The sequence below is a fragment of the Panulirus ornatus genome, chromosome 46 (genome assembly GCF_036320965.1).
Source record: "Panulirus ornatus isolate Po-2019 chromosome 46, ASM3632096v1, whole genome shotgun sequence".
NCBI lineage: Eukaryota > Metazoa > Arthropoda > Malacostraca > Decapoda > Palinuridae > Panulirus > Panulirus ornatus.
The window spans coordinates 41,712,717-41,737,719 of NC_092269.1; the positions used below are offsets into that span (position 1 = coordinate 41,712,717).

A 25,003-nucleotide genomic window follows, 5' to 3' on the forward strand; every position below is an offset into this window, starting at 1 on the left:
GAGATGATATGTGTATGTATTTTTTTCTTTTCAGAAACAAGCAGAATATTTTGACGAGAGGCAGCAGATGACCCGGGTCCTACTCTTCTCCTGACTATATATCCTTCAGGATTTACCAGTACCCTGGGCCCTGATCATCTACACTAGCATCCCTCAGGATGCACTAGTATCCTGAGCCCTGACCCTCTCCTGCCTCAGGATGCACTAGTAACCATGGGTTCGTCTCGTCCCCAGGTTGACGCTGACCCTCTCGTGTGCGATGAACTACGGCATCTATCCGCACGACACTCAGGAGTGCAGGATGCAGATGGAGAGTTGTAAGTCATCATGTCATCTTCATCAGCTGGGGAAATCGACGGTTTTGTTTTTCCATCCATCTGTGTTGTCATACGAGTTGTTCTTGTGTTGTAGTGTTTTGCTCACTCGTATCTGGCAATCTATCTATTTTATTGTGTTACTTCATCTCCTCCATACTCCAACAACTTTAGTTTGATTTTTTATTCCATTCCATTTTCTTTACTTTCTTGCTCTCTCTGACTTCCTGCTCTTGTATTCCTCATGTCCCATCGTTGTCGTCTGCTCTGTTTTGTCTGGCATGGCTGTTCCTTCTTTGTCAATTGTTCCTTCCTTCTCTCTTGATATCTCTTGTTCCTCCTTTCTTGTAATGTTGCCTCTCATCCTCTCCTACCTTTTCCATTGTTCCTTCCTCGCCTCTTCCACTTGTCTGATCCTTTCTTCTGCCTATCTGTTGTGACGTAATAGTTCTAACTTGACGTCATGGTTGTGGTACCTGTTCAGCTGTTAGGCCATGGTTGTAACACACGTGTAATTACGGAAGTCTCCACAATAATATAACCAGTCACAACGTTTCATCTTGTCCTCAACCAAACATGACAACAATGATTCCTCCCACCAACTTCATCACCTTCAAAAGTTGTCGTATCATTAGTTACTCCTGCCTCTGCCATAACCACCAAGAAAAGGAAGCACCACGACTATACCATTATCACCACCGTTAATGGTCATGAGAGATTACCATTATCATCACCCGACACCAGGAACAGCAGACTGGTAATAACTGCACAACTACAATAGCTACTAACATATCACCAAACTACCACCACCCCATCACCACCACAACATCATCACCACTCTACTTACTACCACCACCCCATCTCCAACATCACCACTACCTCATCTCTAACATCACCGCTATTTTACCACAATCCCATCTCCATCACCATCTTAATACCACTACCCAATCCCCAGCACTATCACCACCAGCAGCCCTAAAGTACTAAGTACGGCTAATATGACAAACGACACTCCATAGCATTTGCATATCAAAGTTTATAAAGATGGAAGTCAGGAATGTTTTCCGGATAGAGTTTGTATTGAAAGGATCAGGAGGCGCTAACTATGGTAAATGTCGGAGGGTGACCAGCCTCAGGTCGGGGTAGGTGGTCGGTCGGGTCAGTTCACGTTAGACCAGAGGGTCAGGCCAAGTCAGACCACACGGTCGGGACAGGTCAGGTCATACACTGTTGGATTATGTCGGGTTAGGTTACATGGTCTGTTCAAAAAGCCCAGGAATTTAAGAACTGTATGACCTCGTGAAATTGTGTCCTTATGACCTGAATGTCGGTGTGTCGGAGATGAGTGTCAGAGGTTTGTGGTCAGTGTGATGTTCATTATTGAATTAGGATACTATGTATCAACACACACACACACACACACACACACACACACACACACACACACACACACACACACACACAAAGCATTCCTCTTACAGCGTGGATGAAGGGTACCTAGCTAAGTTGGATAGGTGGATGCAAGTCTGGATCGTCCAGTGGCTACAATACATGGGCACGGGAGGGTGGGTGACAAGAGCCTATTGTCTCAGAGGTCACTATGTTTAAGGTCACTGTCAGCCAGCATGGCAGAGGTCTCTGTGTCTGCGTTGGGATTGCCAGAGGTCTGTGTGTCAGATATGAGGATGCCAGAGATCAGTGTGTCACAGAGGAGGATGTCAGAGGTCACTGTGTCAGGGGTAAGCGTGCCACAGGTTAGTGTTTCAGGGGTAAGCTTGCCAGAGATGAGAAAAACAGAAGTTAGCGTATCGGGTGGGCGTGCCAGTGGTCATTGTGCCAGATTTGAGGATGCCAGAGGTTAGTGTGTCGGGTGGGCGTGCCAGAGTTCAATTTGCTAGGAGTGAGCGTGCCAGAGATCAGTGTGTCAGAGATGACCGTGTCAGAGATGTGGGTGCCAGAGGTCAGTGTGTCATAACCCAGGGGTCACTTGGAAAGGTCGGGAAGTCAAAGGTTGGACACTTGGAGCCGTGAAAGGTTATGGTAGGTGAAATGTCAGGTGAGGGAGGGCGACACCACCTGAAAAATTCACATCTGTGTATTTTTATCCCGTATGAATGGAAGACCTTTATCATAGAGCGATGGTATATGAATGGAATAGCTTTATTGAAATTAACGGAGAGAAGCATATCAAAGTTTATAAAGATGGAAGTCAGGAATGTTTTCCGGATAGAGTTTGTATTGAAAGGATCAGGAGGCGCTAACTATGGTAAATGTCGGAGGGTGACCAGCCTCAGGTCGGGGTAGGTGGTCGGTCGGGTCAGTTCACGTTAGACCAGAGGGTCAGGCCAAGTCAGACCACACGGTCGGGACAGGTCAGGTCATACACTGTTGGATTATGTCGGGTTAGGTTACATGGTCTGTTCAAAAAGCCCAGGAATTTAAGAACTGTATGACCTCGTGAAATTGTGTCCTTATGACCTGAATGTCGGTGTGTCGGAGATGAGTGTCAGAGGTTTGTGGTCAGTGTGATGTTCATTATTGAATTAGGATACTATGTATCAACACACACACACACACACACACACACACACACACACACACACACACACACACAAAGCATTCCTCTTACAGCGTGGATGAAGGGTACCTAGCTAAGTTGGATAGGTGGATGCAAGTCTGGATCGTCCAGTGGCTACAATACATGGGCACGGGAGGGTGGGTGACAAGAGCCTATTGTCTCAGAGGTCACTATGTTTAAGGTCACTGTCAGCCAGCATGGCAGAGGTCTCTGTGTCTGCGTTGGGATTGCCAGAGGTCTGTGTGTCAGATATGAGGATGCCAGAGATCAGTGTGTCACAGAGGAGGATGTCAGAGGTCACTGTGTCAGGGGTAAGCGTGCCACAGGTTAGTGTTTCAGGGGTAAGCTTGCCAGAGATGAGAAAAACAGAAGTTAGCGTATCGGGTGGGCGTGCCAGTGGTCATTGTGCCAGATTTGAGGATGCCAGAGGTTAGTGTGTCGGGTGGGCGTGCCAGAGTTCAATTTGCTAGGAGTGAGCGTGCCAGAGATCAGTGTGTCAGAGATGACCGTGTCAGAGATGTGGGTGCCAGAGGTCAGTGTGTCATAACCCAGGGGTCACTTGGAAAGGTCGGGAAGTCAAAGGTTGGACACTTGGAGCCGTGAAAGGTTATGGTAGGTGAAATGTCAGGTGAGGGAGGGCGACACCACCTGAAAAATTCACATCTGTGTATTTTTATCCCGTATGAATGGAAGACCTTTATCATAGAGCGATGGTATATGAATGGAATAGCTTTATTGAAATTAACGGAGAGAGAAAGTTAAGCGCTGATGACTTATCATCATTTAATGAAAGGTTATCAAAACCTTTAATACAGCTATTTCAGTATTTGCTCAACAAAGCTAATGTTTGTTTTTTTCTTCTTTTTTTTCTTCAGATATAATATGTTGGTAATAGACGAAGTCTGTCGGTGGGTGGTGAGGATTGTGTATTGTCTTAGAGGTGTTGCTGGTGTTGTGCATGACATAGGCTTGCCTCTTATGACATGTCATCTCTTTACTTGATCTCCGGGCCCCCGCTGCACGCAGAAGATTGGGCCAACGAGAGACCTCAGGGTGTCTTTATTAGAGGTGTGGGTGTCAGCTTTACTGAAGCTGTGGGTGTTTGCTGTACTGGAGGTGTGTGTGTCTATTGTACTGGAAGTGTGTGTGTCTGCTGTACTGGAAGTGTGTGTGTCTGCTGTACTGGAGGTGTGGGTGTTTGCTGTGCTGGAGCTGTGTATGTCTGCTCTACTGGAGCTGTGGGTATATTCTGTCCCGGAGCTGTGGGTGTTTTCTAAACTAGAGGTGTGGCTCTGGTGTGCTGGAGCTGTGGGTGTCTGCTGTACTGGAGGTGTGGATGTCTGCTGTACTGGAGCTATGAGTGTCTGCTGTACTGGAGCTGTGGGTGTCTGCTGTACTGGAGCTGTGGGTGTCTGCTGTACTGGATGTGTGGGTGTCTGCTGTACTGGATGTGTGGGTGTCTGCTGTACTGGAGCTGTGGGTGTCTGCTGTACTGGATGTGTGGGTGTCTGCTGTACTGGAGCTGTGGGTATCTGCTGTACTGGATGTGTGGGTGTCTGCTGTACTGGAGCTGTGGGTGTCTGCTGTACTGGAGCTGTGGGTGTCTGCTGTACTGGAGCTGTGGGTGTCTGCTGTACTGGAGCTGTGGGTGTCTGCTGTACTGGATGTGTGGGTGTCTGCTGTACTGGAGCTGTGGGTGTCTGCTGTACTGGATGTGTGGGTGTCTGCTGTACTGGAGCTGTGGGTATCTGCTGTACTGGAGGTGTGGGTGTCTGCTGTACTGGATGTGTGGGTGTCTGCTGTACTGGAGGTGTGGGTGTCTGCTGTACTGGATGTGTGGGTGTCTGCTGTACTGGATGTGTGGGTGTCTGCTGTACTGGATGTGTGGGTGTCTGCTGTACTGGAGCTGTGGGTGTCTGCTGTACTGGATGTGTGGGTGTCTGCTGTACTGGAGCTGTGGGTGTCTGCTGCACTGGAGGTGTGGGTGTCTGCTGCACTGGAGGTGTGGGTGTCTGTTGTATTGAAGCTGTGGGTGTTTGCTGCACTGGAGGTGTGGGTGTCTGCTGCACTGGAGGTGTGGGTGTCTGTTGTATTGAAGCTGTGGGTGTTTGCTGCACTGGAGGTGTGGGTGTCTGCTGTACTGGAGCTGTGGGTGTCTGCTGTACTGGAGCTGTGGGTGTTTGCTGCACTGGATTTGTGTGTGTGTGTCTGGTGTACCGGAGCTATGGGTGTCTGCTGTACTAGAGGTGAGTGGGTGTCTACTGCACTGGAGGTGTGTGTGTGTGTGTGTGTGTGTGTGTGTGTGTGTGTGTGTGTGTGTGTGTGTGTGTGTGCGTCTGCTGTACTAGAGGTGTGGGTGTTTGCTGCACTAGAGGTGTGTGTGTGTGTGTGTGTGTGTGTGTGTGTGTGTGTGTGTGTGTGTGTGTGTTGTACTGGAGCTGTGGGTGTTTGCTGCACTGGAGATGTGTCTGTCTGTCTGTCTGTCTGCTGTACTAGAGTTGTGGGTCTTTGCTACAATGGAGTTGTGGGTGTCTGTTGGGATGGCACACTGGGCAAAGACGATCATGTCTGCCATCCTGACATCAGTGCAGACATTAGTAGGTCTCCCTGTTACTGTGTCATAGGGTCATTAAGTCTCCCTGCATCAACTTAACAACTAATCCTTCTGGAAAAAAAAATTGTACGAGACAAAAAGAAATTGAGATCTTCCGATCCATCTACCATCATAATAACATGCAAGAGGAACCCTTTCTATTTGGCTCCACATTTAGAATGACTAAATACTTTGTTCTCCGACTCAGGTTGGGCTATAGATACCCATGGGTGTTGCCCCTCCTGCTGATACTGAACACTAAATGTAAACTTTGCCAACAGAATAACTAGCACCCTTATGATAACTTTCCACACATTTCAAGATATGTTTAGTCATTTAACCTACACTGATTTTTTTAGATACTTTATAAGTACCCTGTCTTTGCCCCTCATTCTTGAGAAGTATCCTTTCTTAGCCTCAGATTTTGTAGCAGTATCGTAGTTTTCCTCAGTTACTTGAGAAGAATCATATCTTTCCCCAGTTACTTGAGAAGTATCATATCTTTCCCCAGTTACTTGAGAAGTATCATATCTTTCCCCAGTTACTTGAGAAGTATCATATCTTTCCCCAGTTACTTGAGAAGTATCATATCTTTCCCCAGTTACTTGAGAAGTATCATATCTTTCCCCAGTTACTTGAGAAGTATCATATCTTTCCCCAGTTACTTGAAAAGTATCATATCTTTCCCCAGTTACTTGAGAAGTATCATATCTTTCCCCAGTTACTTGAGAAGTATCATATCTTTCCCCAGTTACTTGAGAAGTATCATATCTTTCCCCAGTTACTTGAGAAGTATCATATCTTTCCCCAGTTACTTGAAAAGTATCATATCTTTCCCCAGTTACTTGAGAAGTATCATATCTTTCCCCAGTTACTTGAGAAGTATCATATCTTTCCCCAGTTACTTGAGAAGTATCATATCTTTCCCCAGTTACTTGAGAAGTATCATATCTTTCCCCAGTTACTTGAGAAGTATCATATCTTTCCCCAGTTACTTGAGAAGAATCATATCTTTCCCCAGTTACTTGAGAAGAATCATATCTTTCCCCAGTTACTTGAGAAGTATCATATCTTTCCCCAGTTGCTTGAGAAGTATTGTATATTTCCCCAGTTGCTTAAGAAGTATTGTACATTTCCCCAGTTACTTGAGAAGTATTGTATATTTCCCCAGTTACTTGAGAAGTATTGTATATTTCCCCAGTTACTTGAGAAGTATTGTATATTTCCCCAGTTACTTGAGAAGTATTGTATATTTCCCCAGTTGCTTGAGAAGTATTGTATATTTCCCCAGTTGCTTGAGAAGTATTGTATATTTCCCCAGTTGCTTGAGAAGTATTATATATTTCCCCAGTTGCTCGAGAAGTATTGTATATTTCCCCAGTTACTTGAGAAGTATTGTATATTTCCCCAGTTACTTGAGAAGTATTGTATATTTCCCCAGTTGCTTGAAAAGTATTGTATATTTCCCCAGTTGCTTGAGAAGTTTTGCATATTTCCCCAGTTACTTGAGAAGTATTGTATATTTCCCCAGTTGCTTGAGAAGTATTGTATATTTCCCCAGTTGCTTGAGAAGTATCATATCTTTCCCCAGTTGCTCGAGAAGTATTGTATATTTCCCCAGTTACTTGAGAAGTATTGTATATTTCCCCAGTTGCTTGAGAAGTATTGTATATTTCCCCAGTTGCTTGAGAAGTATTGTATATTTCCCCAGTTGCTTGAGAAGTATTGTATATTTCCCCAGTTGCTTGAGAAGTATTGTATATTTCCCCAGTTGCTCGAGAAGTATTGTATATTTCCCCAGTTGCTTGAGAAGTATTGTATATTTCCCCAGTTGCTCGAGAAGTATCCCAACCTTGCCCTGGATAATTTGGAAGTATCTTGTTTGCCCCATGTGTTTGAAGAGTGCCTGACTGTGTACTAGATCTATCAGAAGTAGCCTGACTGTGTACTAGATCTATCAGAAGTAGCCTGACTGTGTACTAGATCTATCAGAAGTAGCCTGACTGTGTACTAGATCTATCAGAAGTAGCCTGACTGTGTACTAGATCTATCAGAAGTAGCCTGACTTTGTACTAGATCTATCAGAAGTAGCCTGACTTTGTACTAGATCTATCAGAAGTAGCCTGACTTTGTACTAGATCTATCAGAAGTAGCCTGACTTTGTACTAGATCTATCAGAAGTAGCCTGACTTTGTACTAGATCTATCAGAAGTAGCCTGACTTTGCCACAGATACTTAAGAAGTAATCTAATTTTGCCTTCTATAATAAGGAGTCAATAATCTAACTTAGTATGTTATTCAGTCATTATGACCCAGTTCCAAAGATGTTCAGCTGTGTCTCCTCGTTAGCCCACACCATGGCCACTAGTTGGTATGCTTTCTTGCATTCCTTATCTTAGCTCTAATGATATACACATCCAAACATGTATTCTCGTCTTGTTATTCGACCTATACTGACCTATGACCCCTGACCCGCAGTGTCACACACGACAGAGGACCTAGTGTTCGCCTGGGATACGGATGTGCCTCTGGTCGTTGACGATAACATCGAACTGCCTCAGTTTGACCTGGTCAGGAACTACACAGCTGACTGTACTCAGGTTTACTTCACAGGTCAGTACTAACCAGGTCTAGTTCACAGGTCTGACACAGCAGATGTTCAAGATCTGTTTCAAAAGTCAATCATAGCGCCTACCCCACAGGTCAGTGAGACCATGTAACCCCTAGGTCTGCTTCACAGGTCACTGACACAGCAGGTGCCCTCGGGTTCACCTCAAAGGTTAGTCAGCCAGCAGGTTCTCCAAGGTCTACTTTCAGGTCAGTGAAAACAGGTACCCCAGGTTTATTTTACAGAACAGTTACGCAGGAGGTACCCCAAGTCTTCGTCCAGGTGAATCACAGGTCATTTTCCTCTCAGGTAAGTTTGGCATAAAATCGCGAGTTGTAATTGGTAACCTATTTACACAACATCACTTTAAACTAATCATTCGAGGTACAATTTGTCACCTATTTACACCAACATCACTTCAAACTAATCATTCGAGGTATAATTGGTAACCTATTTACACCTGCATTCCTTTCAACTTATCATTCGAGATATGATGGGTAACCTATTTACATAACTTTTATCATTCAAGGTATGGTTGGTGACTTATTTACACCAATTTACACCAGCATCACTGTAAACTAATCATTCAGGGTATAATTGAACTTCAGAGTGATCAGGATGACATGAGTTCATTTTGAAAAAATTACAGATAACAGAAATCAGAAGTTTGCCCAGTTTAATAACTTGCTATTGTTTGCCTTGTAAATATACTACATTGGGTTTCACAAGAATATCGGTTGTCTAACAGATATAAAGGCTTGTGTGTGTGATTCCAGCTCCTCGGAGCGTGTTACCTACGGCGTCAATGATGTAATTTTATGTCTGTGTTTATATTTTCATCTTTAACTTATGTCGCTCCGAGAGAATTATCTGACAGTGATTCGCAGCTCTTCAGTACCTTCCGTACTGGAACCTGATAATGGAGTTATGAATGTATCGTAGAAATTAGCATTACAGAATTTCACACACACACACACACAAATATATATATATATATATATATATATATATATATATATATATATATATATATATATATATATATATATATATATATATATATATATATATATTATTAGAAATGGTATCGCCCCAGTTAATATTCAAGTCTAGAGAACCAAATTGCCTTTTTCTTACAGAAGTTCCGTCCTGCAGACCAAGGCTGTTACAGTGTTATCTGCCCCAGTTCCATGTTCACCCCTGCCTCTCTACCCTAGCAGCAGGTGATTACTGTTGCATTTATCTCCAGCTTTCTTCTCCCAGCTGATCCGTCACTTTCTTCGTTTCTGTACCATTCCGTTTCCTTTAGGCTATCTGTCTCTCCATCAAACCCAAATACATTCTGTCAACATGTCCTCTGCAGAGATCAATATTCTTGGCGACTTTAATGTCTATGATATTCATTGGGTCAAACTTTCCTCTTTTACTGAGCCTTAGGGATAAAGGCCGTGACCTCTCCATGAGCAGAGGTCACGCAGCTTGCCCATGAATCATCCCACAGTCCTACTTGTTCTAGGGGACACGCCAAACACTCCTGACCTTTTCCTAACCCACTCACTTAACCTTTACGCTATTTCTGTATCTGCAAATTTGGGATTCTCTCATAACTATCTGGCTTCCACCGCCTGGCTCGAATCCTTTGTTCGTATGCGTTGCCAACCCCATCCTACCCTGGCAGCCTCTGCACCACGACTCAGTCGGATTTCACCAGGAATCCTTCATCGGTCCAAGGAACACAACTAAAATCCTTATCATTTGTATAAAGTCTTACTGATAAACCTTACCAAGCTCATTACCTGGTCCTATATCACTGATAAATCTTACTTTCTTCCTTGTTTTAACCTTTCGTTCCAGAAAGCCCCAGAACAGGACACAAGGGACACGTACACCGTTGGGGCGGCACGCCAGGTAGGACACTCACACGGCATATATCACACCTTCAGACCAGGCCTGGGGCATCTCCGTCACTGCTATAAAAGAATAAAGATATGTAATCCAGAACACAGTCTCTCCACACTCATACCAGATGTTACAAATTGTTTTTGTGGCGAAGCAGATTATTGTACCACAGCTCCTCTGAACCTGTGTACCACTCCCTGATGCCCTGACCTTTCCCTGGCAACTACGTATGAGGATAAGGCAACTCTTCTTGGATCAGTCTTTGCGAAACCTTAACCCACACATTCCACAGCCGTGCCTCACCAACTCCTCCCACATGCCTACCACTAAATCCTGTGTTCAGCCCGTGACCATCCCTCCAGCACAGCACCTGGCCTCAGATGTCAATCCCCTTCCAGTCCTGAAGCTGTGTGACCTGAACTCACATCTGTATCTGGTAAGAACATTTATGACCAATTTTCATCTTAAGCAACTCTTCGTCTGCAAACTGTGTCCACACTATCATTGTACGAGCCACAACCTCTACCCTCGTGCAACATCAACATCTCTGGCTAAGATTCTTATCCAGATAACGTTAGCTTCTCTTCCTTGTCTGTATCGCTCACATCACGTGATGTTAACCTCATAAACACTGTAGCCAGCCTCACATGGGTGCTGCTTTCACACTCGTGGAGTGTGAGCCACCTCTCTCCAGATTACACTTTTGTGGACTGTCGTATAAATCCGTCCACGGTGAAAGGCGTGCCTTTCTCATCCTCCTGGCAACAGCAACACGTTTCCCTCTCTCCTTTTCTAGCTTGTCCGCTTTATCCGGTAGTTTCATGACCATTGTTTCTGTGGTTGTAGTCAGTCCATTATACTTGGATTACCTGGTTCCTGACGCACTACTCCCTCCCCACCCACCACCTGTCACCTTTCGCACCTGGCATGCGACACCTTCCAGGCATCCCTATCGTGCCACACTTGTCATTCTGTCACCTCCGGCATGTCATGCTGAGCCTCATCCCTGAACACGTTTTACCTTCTGTATTAACAACGTGTGAAGTAGTGAACGTAGAACAGACTCATCTTCCATCATGTGCCGAACATTATCTGGTGGTATACTGTTGGGGTACGGCGCTACCCTGTGGCTGACTCAGTTGCTCTTTTCACGTAGGCGTCGACTTTGTTTTTTCATGAATAGAAAATAATTTTTGTGTAGTTCTGTGTATAAGTGTATGTACTCACCTGGTGTATTGTGTTATCTGAGTTATTCGACAGAGGTTTGCTTTATCATTCACAGAGGAGGTAGATCTCCTGTGCTCGTAGGCTCGGCAAGTGGGCAAGCAGAGCCCCGTGCTTGCAGTGGTGGTTAGTCAGCAGGTGACTGTACCATTGTGAAGACCAGCTAGTGCAGGAATGTCTCTGTTATGGCTTGGCTTGCCACCAGCAAGCGTGAGTTGTACTGCGAAACTTGAAATTGTGTTTGTGTGTGTGTGTATGTGTGTGTGTGTGTGTGTGTGTGTGTGTGTGTGTGTGTGTGTGTGAAGGGAACAGACAGACAAAATCGATGAATGCGGACATGAACAGTCTCAGATAGGCAGACAGATAGGTAGATAGATTATTAGATATATATACTCACAGTACCATGTGCCAGAATTTAAAGGATGCGACCAGGATGTGAAACAAACGTCGCCCCAGGGATTGCCAGTTGACCCTGCTGAGAGATAGAAGCCTAGGTATGTGAAGCCAACCTTTCCTGGGTAGGGTTTATCTACTGACCCTCCGTAACCAAAGCAACGTCTGCTTACCACTCATGGACAGATTCTTTTTCCAGACCATTCCACGACAGGTTACATTTGCTAACCATTCGTGGACAGTCACCATTAGGGAAACACAGGAGGACAGTCACCATTCACTTTATGTGTGGGAATGTCCAAGAATCCCTGGCTGTGAGGCTTCACTCCAGCCGGACTGTTAGACAAGTCTTATGATTTACTCACTACATGCAGAAGAGTGCTGAAGTTATTATAGAATGACTGCAGAATTTAAGAATCTTATAGCAAATTAATTTGATTAAATTGCGAAGAGTTTCAATTAATGTTATTACGGTTATCAGACGGTCTCAAATACATACTATTATGAGGATGGTAAAATCGAAACTTAGGAAGGCTAAAGGAAATTACGAAATTAAGATAGTTAACGAAGCAAAAAACTGCCAACGGATATTTTCAAATGTACAGAACGAAGGTCAGGGAGAAAATTGGACCTATCAAATCACACTCTGGTAGATTAATTGAGTGAGATTAAAATGTGTGAAATTTTAAACACTTCATATCAGTATTTACGCTGGAGAATACAAATAAACATTCAGTTTCCAGAGCAAATTTACAAGGGGGATGAAAGCGGGGTGCTATGAGGTATAAAGATGGGTATATTTGATATTTTGAAACATACAGAACGATTAAAAGCAAACGCATCCTGGGCCAGATGTATTTGTGTGGGGTTTTTTGAAAGAATGTACAGAGGAAGTTAGTGTTCCGCTTTGTTTTAAGTCTCTGGAATCAGACGTAGTTCCTAAGCAGTGGAGGACAGCAAATGTCATTCCCATCTTTAAGAAAGGGGATTGTTCCATTGCTTCTAATTATCGTTCAATCAGCTTGGCATCTGTTGTGGGGAAATTTATCGAATCAATTATAGCGGGCAAAGTACGGGAACACAGAGGATCATGATCCAGTAGAGATTCTGAACATGAGTTTACAAAAGGGAAGTCATGTCTCAGAAACCTTCTTTCCCTCTTTAATAAAGTACTTGAGACTGTTGATCAGGGTAAGTTATAATATTGTATACTTAGAGTTAAATAAGGCTTTCGAGAGAGTACCTCATGAGCGTCTGCTTAGAAAAATAGCGGCACATGGCATCGGAATTGTGTATTTATTTGATTAGAGCGTGGCTCACTGACAAAACGAGAGGGTATCCATCAACAGAGTTGCATGTAACTTGGGCAATGTAGCCAGTGGTGTTCCTCAGGGGTCAGTCTTGGGACCGTTCTTGTTGGTGATATATATTAACGATTTGGATATGGGAATAACAGGGGACTTAAGTAAATTTGTCGATGATAGAATAATAGGGGCCGTAATCGACTCAGACGAAAATTCCGGGAATTAGCAGTGACAGATTATCAGAATGGGCGGGTACATAGAAAATGGAATTCAACATAGATAAGTATAGAACACGGTGTAGGTAAAGATAGGAACACTGATTACAAACTGGATAGTATTGCTATTGGCAAAACAGAATGCGAAAGAGAATCAGTACTGGTGAACAAGGATCTTACGCCGCGGCAACCATGTATAAAAGTGTGTAATAAGGCTAATATGATGTTAGGGTTCTTTAATATGACTCTAAACAATAAAACTCCTTGAGTATTATTGCAACTTGCATTGGTGAGACCACAGTTGAATCATGCGGTACAGTTTTGGGCTCCATAATATGTAGTTATGTAGATTGTTGAGAGAGTACAAAGGCGAATGACAAAAATGATCCCTGTAATTAGAAACGTCACTTATAAGGAAAGGTTAAAAAGACTAAATACACACTCAGGAGGAGGAGGACTAGAGGGAATATTGGTTTTTAAATGGGTGAAGGGCATTAGTTTAGGTAACATGATTATAAAGTTGTTAGAATGGCGCCACCGGATAGGACAAGAAATAATGGATTTAAATTAGAAAAAAAAATAGATTCAGGCCGGATTTGGGTAGATATTTGTTGGGGAATAGGGCAGGTAGATTCATGGAGCAAGTTGCCAAGTACAGTAATGGGAGCTAAGGTTTTAGATAGCTTTAAACGAAGGTTAGATGTGTTTATGGGTTCAGGCTGTTCGTTGTACGGTGGGCGCTCAGGGCCTGCCGATAGGCCTCTTGCAGTGTCCTCATTTCTTATGTTCTTATTCTCAAGAAGTCTGGTATGCTTGCAGGGAACTTCACGTGCTTGGAGGTGGTGTTCCAGTTGCGACGCCGCCTAGGTTACTACCTCTTCCATACATACATGCCGACCTGCCTTATCGTCATAATGTCGGTATGTCAACCTTGTTAGGGTGAGGGAAGGAGTGATCTGGGAGGCGGTAGGAGGGAAGTGAAAGCGGGGAGAATGGCAGTATGCTAGGGTAAGTCAAGTCAAGTAGATTGTAGGTGGGTGGGTAGGCCATGTGTAGTAACTAGGTAGAAAGGTGAGAAAGCTCTGTGGAGTGACTAGGGAAGATGGAGATGTGAAGAGGTCATGTGGAATGACCAATGAAAATGTTGAGATGAGGCAGCCAAGTGGAGTGACTAAGGAAAATAGAGAAGAAATAAGGTCAAGTGGAGTTATTAGTGTAGGTGTAGATGCCTCTTGGAGTGACTGGGGAAGATGGAGAAGCCATGTGGAGTGACTAAGGAAGATGGTAAGGTTAGGAAGCCATGTAGAGTTACTAGTGTAGGTTGAGAGGTGAGGAGGTTAGGTGGAGTGACTGATGGAGGGGGGAGGAGTAAAGGTGAAGGTGTATAGGGTAGTTGATTGTCACCTCATGGTTTTGGATACAAGTTAAAAATCTGTATACATTTGACTTTCCACATTAGAATTACTGGTAAGAAGGATCTAACAAATTGTCAGAATGTCATAATGTATATTACGTATATTTTAATCCTTTATTAGTCTAGTTTTCACTTGTGTCTTCCTACCCGCGTGTGTTGTGCTACGGAACTCAAGTGGGTGTCATTCTGGGTAAAGCCCGAGGCAGCGCCAGCACGGGTCACATTGGGTGTGACGTCGTTGCTGACCCTTTCGACCCAGCACGCCAAGTCCCAGTCCTCGCTACCCCCTGTGTCATACCTCAAGATCATTGACATGTTTATGTCCACTTGTACCGTGTAAGTTCATGGGTCTGTTGTCTTATATATAGAGCTTCTTGAACCCAACCTGAAGAGATTGTGGAACTTAGAGAACGCCTAATACAAGAACCTCTACAGCTTTCAGAGAGCTGCTTCAGCTTCTGTGTTTAACGCGCAGTGAATATCTTATGATTATGATTCGTTCAGCCCCCATGCAGGGCATTGCATTGACCCCAGGTATTAGCCACAGGTCCAACCACCCATGCAGGGTGTTATAGTGACCCTAGATGTTGGCCACAGGCCCAGCCACCCATGCAGGGTGTTATAGTGACCCTAGATGTTGGCCACAGGTCCAGTCACCTATTCATGGCATAGCAGTGAACCCAGGTGTTGGCCATAGGTCCAGTCACCTAAGCAAGGCATTGCATTGATTCTAGGTGTTGGCCATAGGTCCAGTTACCCATACAAAGCATTGCTTTGACCCCAGGTGTTAGCCATAGGTCCAGCCATACATGAAGGGCGTTGCACAAGGCCAGACACCTAAGTAAGGCATTTCGGTGACCCTAGGTATTGGTCTTAGGTCCTGCTGCCCATGCAGGAGTTGCGATGAAGTGAGTAAAAGTGTGCGATGACAGTGATGATTTGAGGCTCTGATTTCACTGCCGTATGGATGTAACAGATTTGTTCCCAGGTTTGATCATGGTTTTGTATTTTGAAGATAAGTTGCTGCTGCTGCTAATGCTGTGTATATACATTAATCATGGTTTTGTATTTTGAAGGTAAGTTGCTGCTGCTACTAATGCTGTGTATATACATATGTCTCACACACCTGCCACTTTATAACACTCATTAGGTAAGATTTCACATTTCACTTGCCATTTTGAATATTTAGATAGGTATACCATCCATGCCAATGCCAGCTGCCCTTCTATAATCAAATACACAACAGACAATTTTTTACCTTTCAATGTTGCATATTCTCACTCACCTTTTCCCAGTGCAGAAATACCCTCACAACAAAAACTTACTAACCATACACTTACCACGACCCTTTCTACACACTTGCCTTCTCGCTGAAACTTGTCTCAGTTGCAACCTCCTCTTCAGGTTTGTGTTCATGGCACTCATGGAGTATGCTCTAGTGAATGTTTTGCTTGGGGACGGCCCTGATGTACCACCTAGGACCAGATCCATGGACCGGGAGGGCCGGTCCATACCCCAGCACCGCTTTCCCCGTACAGTGAGTGCAGCAATATTGACTGCATGATGACATTACCCTTGAGACCTCTGACTTTGCATGATGAGAGATGTAGATAACCAGATATTTTGATAATCTAACTCATTTAACTTAATGCATCTGGATTTTTTTAAATCCCATATTAATGATAAGGATTTCTTGCAGATCTTTTTTTTTCTTTTTTGAAGTTTCACTTCCTTCTTTAGGTCTTAATGTCTCATGAGGGTAGATGAGTGCTTATTATTGTCACATATTTTTGTTCAGTAACTGGGGATTGCTTCACATTTGCATACATACAGGTAGTGTAAATCTTCAAATACCTATATTGTGAATCTGATATTTTATCATAACTATATAAGTGACTGAGTGTAAGCTTCCTTAATTGACCTATGATTTCTTACACATTAATGTGAATTGATTAGAAAATAGTAGAATCATTGAGATTTCTTAGAATTTATATTTTCATCTCTTTCTAGGCCTGATCTTCTAATCTATACACAGTGGAATGTTATTTTGGGTATTTCTTTATCTTTTCTTTGCTTGTTCGCTTCTTGTAATGAGTGGTATGATGTTTAAGTCTTTCTCTTTTCTTCAATTCGTATTGCATTTAGCAATATTTTGCCCAGGATGATTCATAATGGCTTCATATCTGATGGTATCAATTTACACATATTATTGGTGGTCAGTGTCCCTGTTTCATCTCCATATGTTTAAGTTGGCATGAGTATGTTGTTGAATCTAAATCTTTTGATTTCAGTTACATTATGTTTTTCCTTTGATAAGGAGGATAATACATGTAACTGTATAGAGAATATGTATGTTTTAGATGTTTTGATTTGTGTACCTTTTAAGGCTGATGATTTAACTCCAGAATTCAGTTGTTTTTTGTGTGTGTGGTACAGTAGAATATGTTGATTTATTCTTGTTTTCAAACTGTTCGATGCTTTTGAAGTACCATAATCTCAGACTTGATATTATTTACTTTCATTTCAGTCACTTAAGATTATCTCCTTTTTTTTATGTGATTTTTTGTTCTTTTAATAGCTGGTCCTTTACTCCATTATCTAACAAGCTCTTCCAAAATTTGCTTCTTGGCACAGAATCAGAAGCTTTCTTCAGGTCAACAATAAGTTGTACAGAGTAACATCAAATTCCTAAGTATTTTCCATAATTTGATGAATTGCAAAGATCATTTCTGTTGAACCTCTGTTGTTTCAAAAATTATGCTGCCAAGCTCCTGATTTTTGTTTTGTTGTTTCTCTGGTTGTTCTCTCCAATATTGTCTCATATATCATAGGTTTATGGCTAATAAAAGTAATTCCCCTGTAGTTTCACATTTTTGTAGATAACCCTTGTTAAATACTGGGCATTGTCTGTCATCCCCAGTGAGTTGGAATTTTTTTTCTTCATTCCTTACTTTATTTATAGCACTCATTAGTTAGGATTTCACTTTTAACTTGACATTTTGAACAGTTAAATAAGTATATTGTCCATGCCATCTCCCCTGCCATAACTGGTAGTTATGCAACAGTCCATTCCTGTCATACTAATAGGACCTCCTGGGGGGTCCATTATATTTAGTTTTACCTCATCTGGGTCTTTCTTTGGTATATTTAGTGAATTCTTTTAAATTATTAGCCCATTTTTTGTTATATTCATTTTGATCCCATGTAAACTTAACATTTTCACCTTTTAGGAATCATCTTTCACATTCTAGTTTACTAAAACTCTAATATATAATCTTAGTTTTAGAGTAATATATCTAATTTTTCTGACTTCTTTGTATATGATTCTTTCCATGATCCTTCCTTGAGTTTTCATTTCAGACATTCTACATTTCTCCATCTGGTGATGTAGTGTAATATAGTGCATAATGATGCTTATACATGATAATACATAACACTTGATAATAATGAATATCCAAAAAGATAAGCGGCCACTGTCTTTGTGGTTTTGATATTCACTGTTCCTAAGTTTTTAAGAGTGTCATGATTTTTAGGATTTACAGCACTTTTAATGTTTTTAAACTGATGAATTTTATGATTTTGTCAAAGTTCATCTTATTTTTTATTTCTGTCTGAATTATGCATTATATTTGACAAAGTCAGTGTGTGAGTAAAATGTGAGTTGATCCACTTACCTCTGTTCTCTCTGTTCACAGGAGAAAGAACGTGGTAACATCTCAGGGAACCCTCACTCGCCCATCCACAACCCCTACAATCCACAGGAGGAGCTGGGTGGTCATCCCTGCCCACATGTCCATGGTGCTAACCCCCATGAGACCATCACCCTCGCCCATGGGACTCCACTACCTCGAACTCTGATGCATGGCCCGCCTTTCCACACACACTTCCCTCATGTGATGCCTCCACATCGGCCCCACCACACCCATGAAATACCCCCCAGCCATCATGCTCATGAGATTCCTCTCAGCCACCATTCCCATGAGATTCCTCTCAGCCACCATCCCCACGAGATTCCTCCAGGCCACCATGCCCATGATATACCCAGCCACTCTTACCATAGGACCATATACCATGGTGTGCCCACTCATGGTGTGCACCCACCTCCCAGTCAGTCCTATGAGGATCAGATGTATCCTCCTTTGCCCATCGTGCCTCCTCCACCACCTCCTCCTGCAAGGCTGCCTGGACCGACCCCATCTCAGAGGAGGCGAGCGAGAGCTATCCTGGTTGATCGCTTCTCCAGAGTATTCTTCCCTTCCACATTTGGCCTTATCAATGGAGTCTATTGGATAATTTTCTGGCTCTATTTATAAGCTGGGATCTATTAGATCCTGTTCAGGCTATATTTATTTGTCAGAGATCTATATGATCATTATCAGGCTCTGTATATATGGCAAGTCAAGGGCATCATGATCTGACTCTGGCTATACAACTGGCCAAGTTCACCATTATCAGGCTCTGTCTGAATGGCATGTTAAATGCAGTCAGTTTCTTTTTATGAAGAAGGCTACAGTCACGGACAAAAGTCCATATCAGGGCCAAGCCTTAATTGAAATAGAGAATTTTGAAGCAGAAAAAGAAAAGACATGGAAAAGTATTTATGAATTTTTGAGGACACAAAAGACCTGTTTTTGAAATGTGCCAAGTCATAGGTATTGGGAAAGACATGAGAAGGTAGAGAGTTCCAAAGCTTGAACGTGTAGGGAATGAAGCAGGTGTCAAAATGGCTCACCCTTGAAGTGCCGATGGCCACACAATAATCATTTGATGCAGCAGCTTACCATTTCTGTATGACAGGTTTAAAGGTACTGTTACCTAGCTCTGCCTGTGTGCAGGTCAATTGCATCAGTCTGGATCTGTCTGTATGAAAAGACAAATGTGTCGTAATGTGGTATTGTCTGAGGGAAAGTCAAATTCATTGTTATCTAGGCTTTCCTGTATGGCAAGTTGGATTCATCATTACTGACTGCTTATATGGCATATCTGATGCATTGTTATGTGAGTTTGTCATTTTAGCACCTTTTTCTGGGTTTGATTACAAAGTTGGATGCATCATTGTCTAGCACTGTAAGGCAAGTTTTATGCATCATTATCTGACTCAGTATGGCAAGTCATACATATACTCACCTAGATCTCGATAGCAAGTCCAATACATCATTACTTGGCACTCTAAATGGAGGTATATATGCCACAGACTGTAGGCCAGATCTAAAACATCATTATTTGGCTCTATCTGAAGGCCCAGTCATTATTACCTGGCTTAGACTGCAGGACAGGTATAAAGTTTCATTATCTGGCTCTTGTCTGCATGTTAGATCTAATACATTGCTATCTGGCTCTGTCTGTTTGGCAGATCCACAGTGTAGTGATAAGGCTTTGTAAGGCTTATCAACTAGATCATGAACTGGCTCAGACAGTAATGGCAATATCTATTGTGTTGTAAATGTGGCATTATAAGAAAGCCAGTGCTCTATAAAGCTGATTTTGGACACTGTAAAAGCCAGAGTTATCTGGCTATTCTAGTGCGGTAGAGTCTTAAGAAAGCCAGTGCTCTATGAAGCTTATTTTGGATACTGTAAAAGCCAAATGTTGTCTAGCTATACCAGTGAGGTTGAGTCTTTTGGTATGATTTTAAGCCCTCTGTACAAGAAAGCCTACCCTTAGGGATGCTGGACATCAAAAAGGGTAATGAAGAGGGACTTGGGAGCATTTTGAAGCTCCTATTCTGAAAATGTCTGGATCTCTTCATCATTATGTTGCTTTTTCCATCACTATCATGCACTTTTTCTCAATTTTTTACCACTTCTGTTATCACTCATATCATTTTCCTCCAAGACTTCATTATTTTGATACCCTCCTCCTCTCTGCTTGCTACAACATTAGATCATTGCATTGTTTAATGATTCATCTTCATCAGCCTTAACATTTTAAACTGTATTTAATGAGTGTAAATACAGTGTTTTATCATGTTTTGTATTATGTATTGTTTTATGTGTTTTAAGCCGTATGTGTATTTAATCCACAAATGAAAATGCTAATTAGATGTTTAAAATTCACGTTGGTGTTTCAAGGATGACTACATCATTTTGTGTATGTGGGCTTTCAATCTTTTTAATGTGGATAAAAAATAAATTCTAACATCCAGTTTATGTAGCAACTGTGTATCTCTGCTCTTTAGTATTTGATCCTTCTGATAGTTGGAACTTTGGTTTGAGTAAAACACCACATCCTTGTTAGGTCTGACCAGATGACATCTTGTGACTCAGCTAGAGTGTCCCAGGGTTTTCATAGTGCAGGGACATAACTCTCAAGTGTGTGGAACTCAAGAACATAATCTTGGAAAGCAAAAATGGGTATGTTTGAAGGAATAGTGGTTCCAACAATGTTATATGGTTGCAAGGTGTGGACTATAGACAGAGTTGTACGGAGGAGGGTGGATGTGCTAGAAATGAGATGTTTGGGGACAATATGTGGTGTGAGGTGGTTTGATCAAGTAAGTAATGAAGGGTAAGAGAGATGTGTGGTAATAAAAAGAGTGTGGTTGAGAGAGCAGATGAAGGTGTTTTGAAATGGTTTGGTCACGTGGAGAGAATGAGTGAGGAAAGATTGACAAAGAGGATATATGTGTCGGAGGTGGAGGGAATGAGAAGTGGGAGACCAAATTGCAGGTGGAAAGATGGAGTGAAAAAGATTTTGAGTGATCGGGGCCTGAACATGCAGGAGGGTGAAAGGCGTGCAAGGAATAGAGTGAATTGGAACAATGTGGTATACCGGGGTCGACATACTGTCAGTAGATTGAACCAGGGCATGTGAAGCGTCTGGGTAAACCATGGAAAGTTGTGTGGGGCCTGGATGTGGAAAGAAAGCTGTGGTTTTGGTGCATTATACATGACAGGTAGAGACTGAGTGTGAATGAATGTGGCCTTTGTTGTCTTTTCCTATTTATTCTACTTTGTCGCTGTTTCCCGCATTGGCGAGGTAGCACTAGGAAACAGACGAAGGAATGGCCCAACCCACCCACATACACATGTATATACATACATGTCCACACATGCAAATACACATACCTATACATCTCAAAGTATACATATATATATATATATACACACAGACATATACACATGTACATAATTCATACTGTCTGCCTTTATTTATTCCCATCCCCACCCCGCCACACATGAAATAACAAACACTCCCCCTGCAAGTGCACAAGGTAGTGCTAGGAAGAGACGACAAAGGCCACATTCATTCACACTCAGTCTCTAGCTGTCCTGTATAATGCACCGAAACCACAGCTCCCTTTCCACATCCAGGCCCCACAGAACTTTCTATGGCTTACCCCAGACACTTCACATGCCCTGGTTCAATCCATTGACAGAACATCAACCCCGGTATACCACATCGTTCCAATTCACTCTATTCCTTCCACGCCTTTCATCCTCCTGCATGTTCAGGCCCCAATCACTCAAAATAATTTTCACTCCATCTTTCCACCTCCAATTTGCTCTCCCACTTCTCGTTCCCTCCACCTCTGACACATATATCCTCTTTGTCAATCTTTCCTCACTCTTTCTCTCCATGTGACCAAACCATTTCAAAACACCCTCTTCTGCTCTCTCAACCACACTCTTTTTTATTACCACACATCTCTCTTACCCTATTATTACTAACTCGATCAAACCACCTCACACCACATATTGTCCTCAAACATCTCATTTCCAGCACATCCACCCTACTCCGCACAACTCTGTCTATAGCCCACGCCTCGCAACCATATAACATTGTTGGAACCACTATTCCTTCAAACATACCCATTTTTGCTTTCTGAGATAATGTTCTCGACTTCCACTCATTCTTCAATGCTCCCAGAACTTTCACCCCCTCCCCCACTCTATGATTCACTTCCACTTCCATGGTTCCATCCGCTGCCAAATCCACTCTCAGATATCTAAAACACTTCACTTCCTCCAGTTTTTCTCCATTCAAACTTACCTCCCAATTGACTTGTCCCTCAACCCTACTGTACCTAATAAACTTGCTCTTATTCACATTTACTCTTAACTTTCTTCTTTCACACACTTTACCAAACTCAGTCACCAGCGTCTGCAGTTTCTCACATGAATCAGCCACCAGCGCTGTATCATCAGCGAACAACAACTGACTCACTTCCCAAGCTCTCTCATCCCCAACAGACTTCATACTTGCCCCTCTTTCCAAAACTCTTGCATTTACCTCCCTAACAACCCCATCCATAAACAAATTAAACAACCATGGAGACATCACACACCCCTGCCGCAAACCTACACCCCCATACACATGTATATACATACGTCCACACACGCAAATATACATACCTACACAGCTTTCCATGGTTTACCCCAGACGCTTCACATGCCCTGATTCAATCCACTGACAGCACGTCAACCCCGGTATACCACATCGATCCAATTCACTTTATTCCTACATACAAGTCCATTTGCTTTTCTAAGTATTTCTCACATACATTCTTCAAAGCAAACACCTGATCCACACATCCTCTACCACTTCTGAAAGCACACTGCTCTTCCCCAGTCTGATGCTCTGTACATGCCTTCACCCTCTCAGTCAATACCCTCCCATATAATTTCCCAGGAGCACTCAACAAACTTATACCTCTGTAATTTGAGCACTCACTTTTATCCCCTTTGCCTTTGTACAATGGCACTATGCAAGCATTCCGCCAATCCACAGGCACCTCACCTTGAGTCATACATACATTAAATAACCTTACCAACCAGTCAACAATACACTCACCCCCTTTTTTTATTAAATTTCACTGCAATACCATCCAAACCCGCTGCCTTGCCAGCTTTCATCTTCCACAAAGCTTTTACTACCTCTTCTCTGTTTACCAAATCATTCTTCCTAACCCTCTCACTTTGGACACCACCTCGACCAAAACACCCTATATCTGTCACTCTATCATCACACACATTCAACAAACCTTCAAAATACTCACTCCATCTCCTCACATCACCACTACTTGTTAACACCTCCCCATTACTCCCCATTTCACTGATGTTCCTATTTGTTCCCTTGTCTTACACACTTTATTTACCTCCTTCCAAAACATCTTTTTATTCTCCCTAACATTTAATGATACTCTCTCACCACAACTCTCATTTGCCCTCTTTTTTCACCTCTTGCACCTTTCTCTTGACCTCCTGCCTCTTTCTTTTATACATCTCCCACTCATTTGCATTATTTCCCTGCAAAAATCGTCCAAATGCCTCTCTCTTCTCTTTCACTAATAATCTTACTTCTTCATCCCACCACTCAGTACTCTTTCTAATTTGCCCACCTACCATGCTTTTCATGCTACAAGCATCTTTTGCACAAGCCATTACTGCTTCCCTAAATACATCCCATTCCTCCCCCACTCCCCTTACGTCCTTTGTTCTCACCTTTTTCCATTCTGTACTCAGTCTCTCCTGGTACCTCCTCACACAAGTCACCTCAAGCTCACTTACTCTCACCACTCTTTTCACCCCAACATTCTCTCTTCTTTTCTGAAAACCTCTACAGATCTTTACTTTCGCCTCCAGAAGATAATGATCAGACATCCTTCCAGTTCCACTTCTCAGCACATTAACATTCAAAAGTCTCTCTTTCGCGCGCCTATTAATTAACACGTAATCCAATAACGCTCTCTGGCCATCTCTCCTACTTGCATACGTATACTTATGTATCTCTCTTTTTAAACAAGGTATTCCCAATCACCAGTCCTTTTTCAGCACATAAATCTAGAAGCTCTTCACCATTTCCATTTACAACACTGAACACCCCATGTATACCAATTATTCCCTCAACTGCCACATTACTCACCTTTGCATTCAAATCACCCATCACTATAACCCGGACTCGTGCATCAAAACTACTAACACACACACTCAGCTGCTCCCAAAACACTTGCCTCTCATGATCTTTCTTATGCCCAGGTGCATATGCACCAATAATCACCCATCTCTCTCCATCCACTTTCAGTTTTACCTATATCAATCTATCATATTCTCCCACCACTTCTGTTTCAGTAGTGCTACTTTTTCCCTTGCTCTCCCCTCCTCTCACTAACCCCTGACTTTACTCCTAAGACATACCCAAACCACTCTCCCCCTTTACCCTTGGGCTTCGTTTCACTCAGAGCCAAAACATCCAGGTTCCTCTCCTCAAACATACTACCCTATCTCTCCTTTTTTCTCATCTTGGTTACATCCACACACATTTAGACACCCCAATCTGAGCCTTCGAGGAGGATGAGCCCTCCCCGCGTGACTCCTTCTTCTGTTTCCCATTTTAGAAAGTTAAAATACAAGGAGGGGAGGGTTTCTGACCCCCCCGCTCCCGTCCCCTTTAGTTGCCTTCTACGACACGTGAGGAATGCGTGGGAAGTGTTCTATCTTCCCTATCCCCAAGGATTACATA

The 25,003-nt window shown here is 42.8% G+C and overlaps 1 protein-coding gene across 4 annotated transcripts in view; it reads left to right on the top strand.

Moving 5' to 3' along the window:
- Positions 1-20,695, top strand: part of LOC139763306 (glycine receptor subunit alpha-4-like) — a 67,568-nt gene extending 46,873 nt beyond the window's left edge. For 2 of the 4 annotated variants that reach the window (XM_071689320.1, XM_071689319.1), the window contains exons 6-12: positions 235-317; positions 7,964-8,098; positions 9,233-9,316; positions 13,948-14,048; positions 14,718-14,878; positions 15,947-16,079; positions 18,238-20,695. In XM_071689320.1, the coding sequence (XP_071545421.1) occupies positions 235-317; positions 7,964-8,098; positions 9,233-9,316; positions 13,948-14,048; positions 14,718-14,878; positions 15,947-16,079; positions 18,238-18,855 (1,315 nt within the window). In that variant the 3' untranslated portion in view covers positions 18,856-20,695. The remainder of the gene's footprint in view (positions 1-234; positions 318-7,963; positions 8,099-9,232; positions 9,317-13,947; positions 14,049-14,717; positions 14,879-15,946; positions 16,080-18,237) is intronic. The other 2 variants (XM_071689322.1, XM_071689321.1) reach the window with 2 other exon arrangements.
- The last annotated feature ends 4,308 nt before the right edge of the window (positions 20,696-25,003 follow it).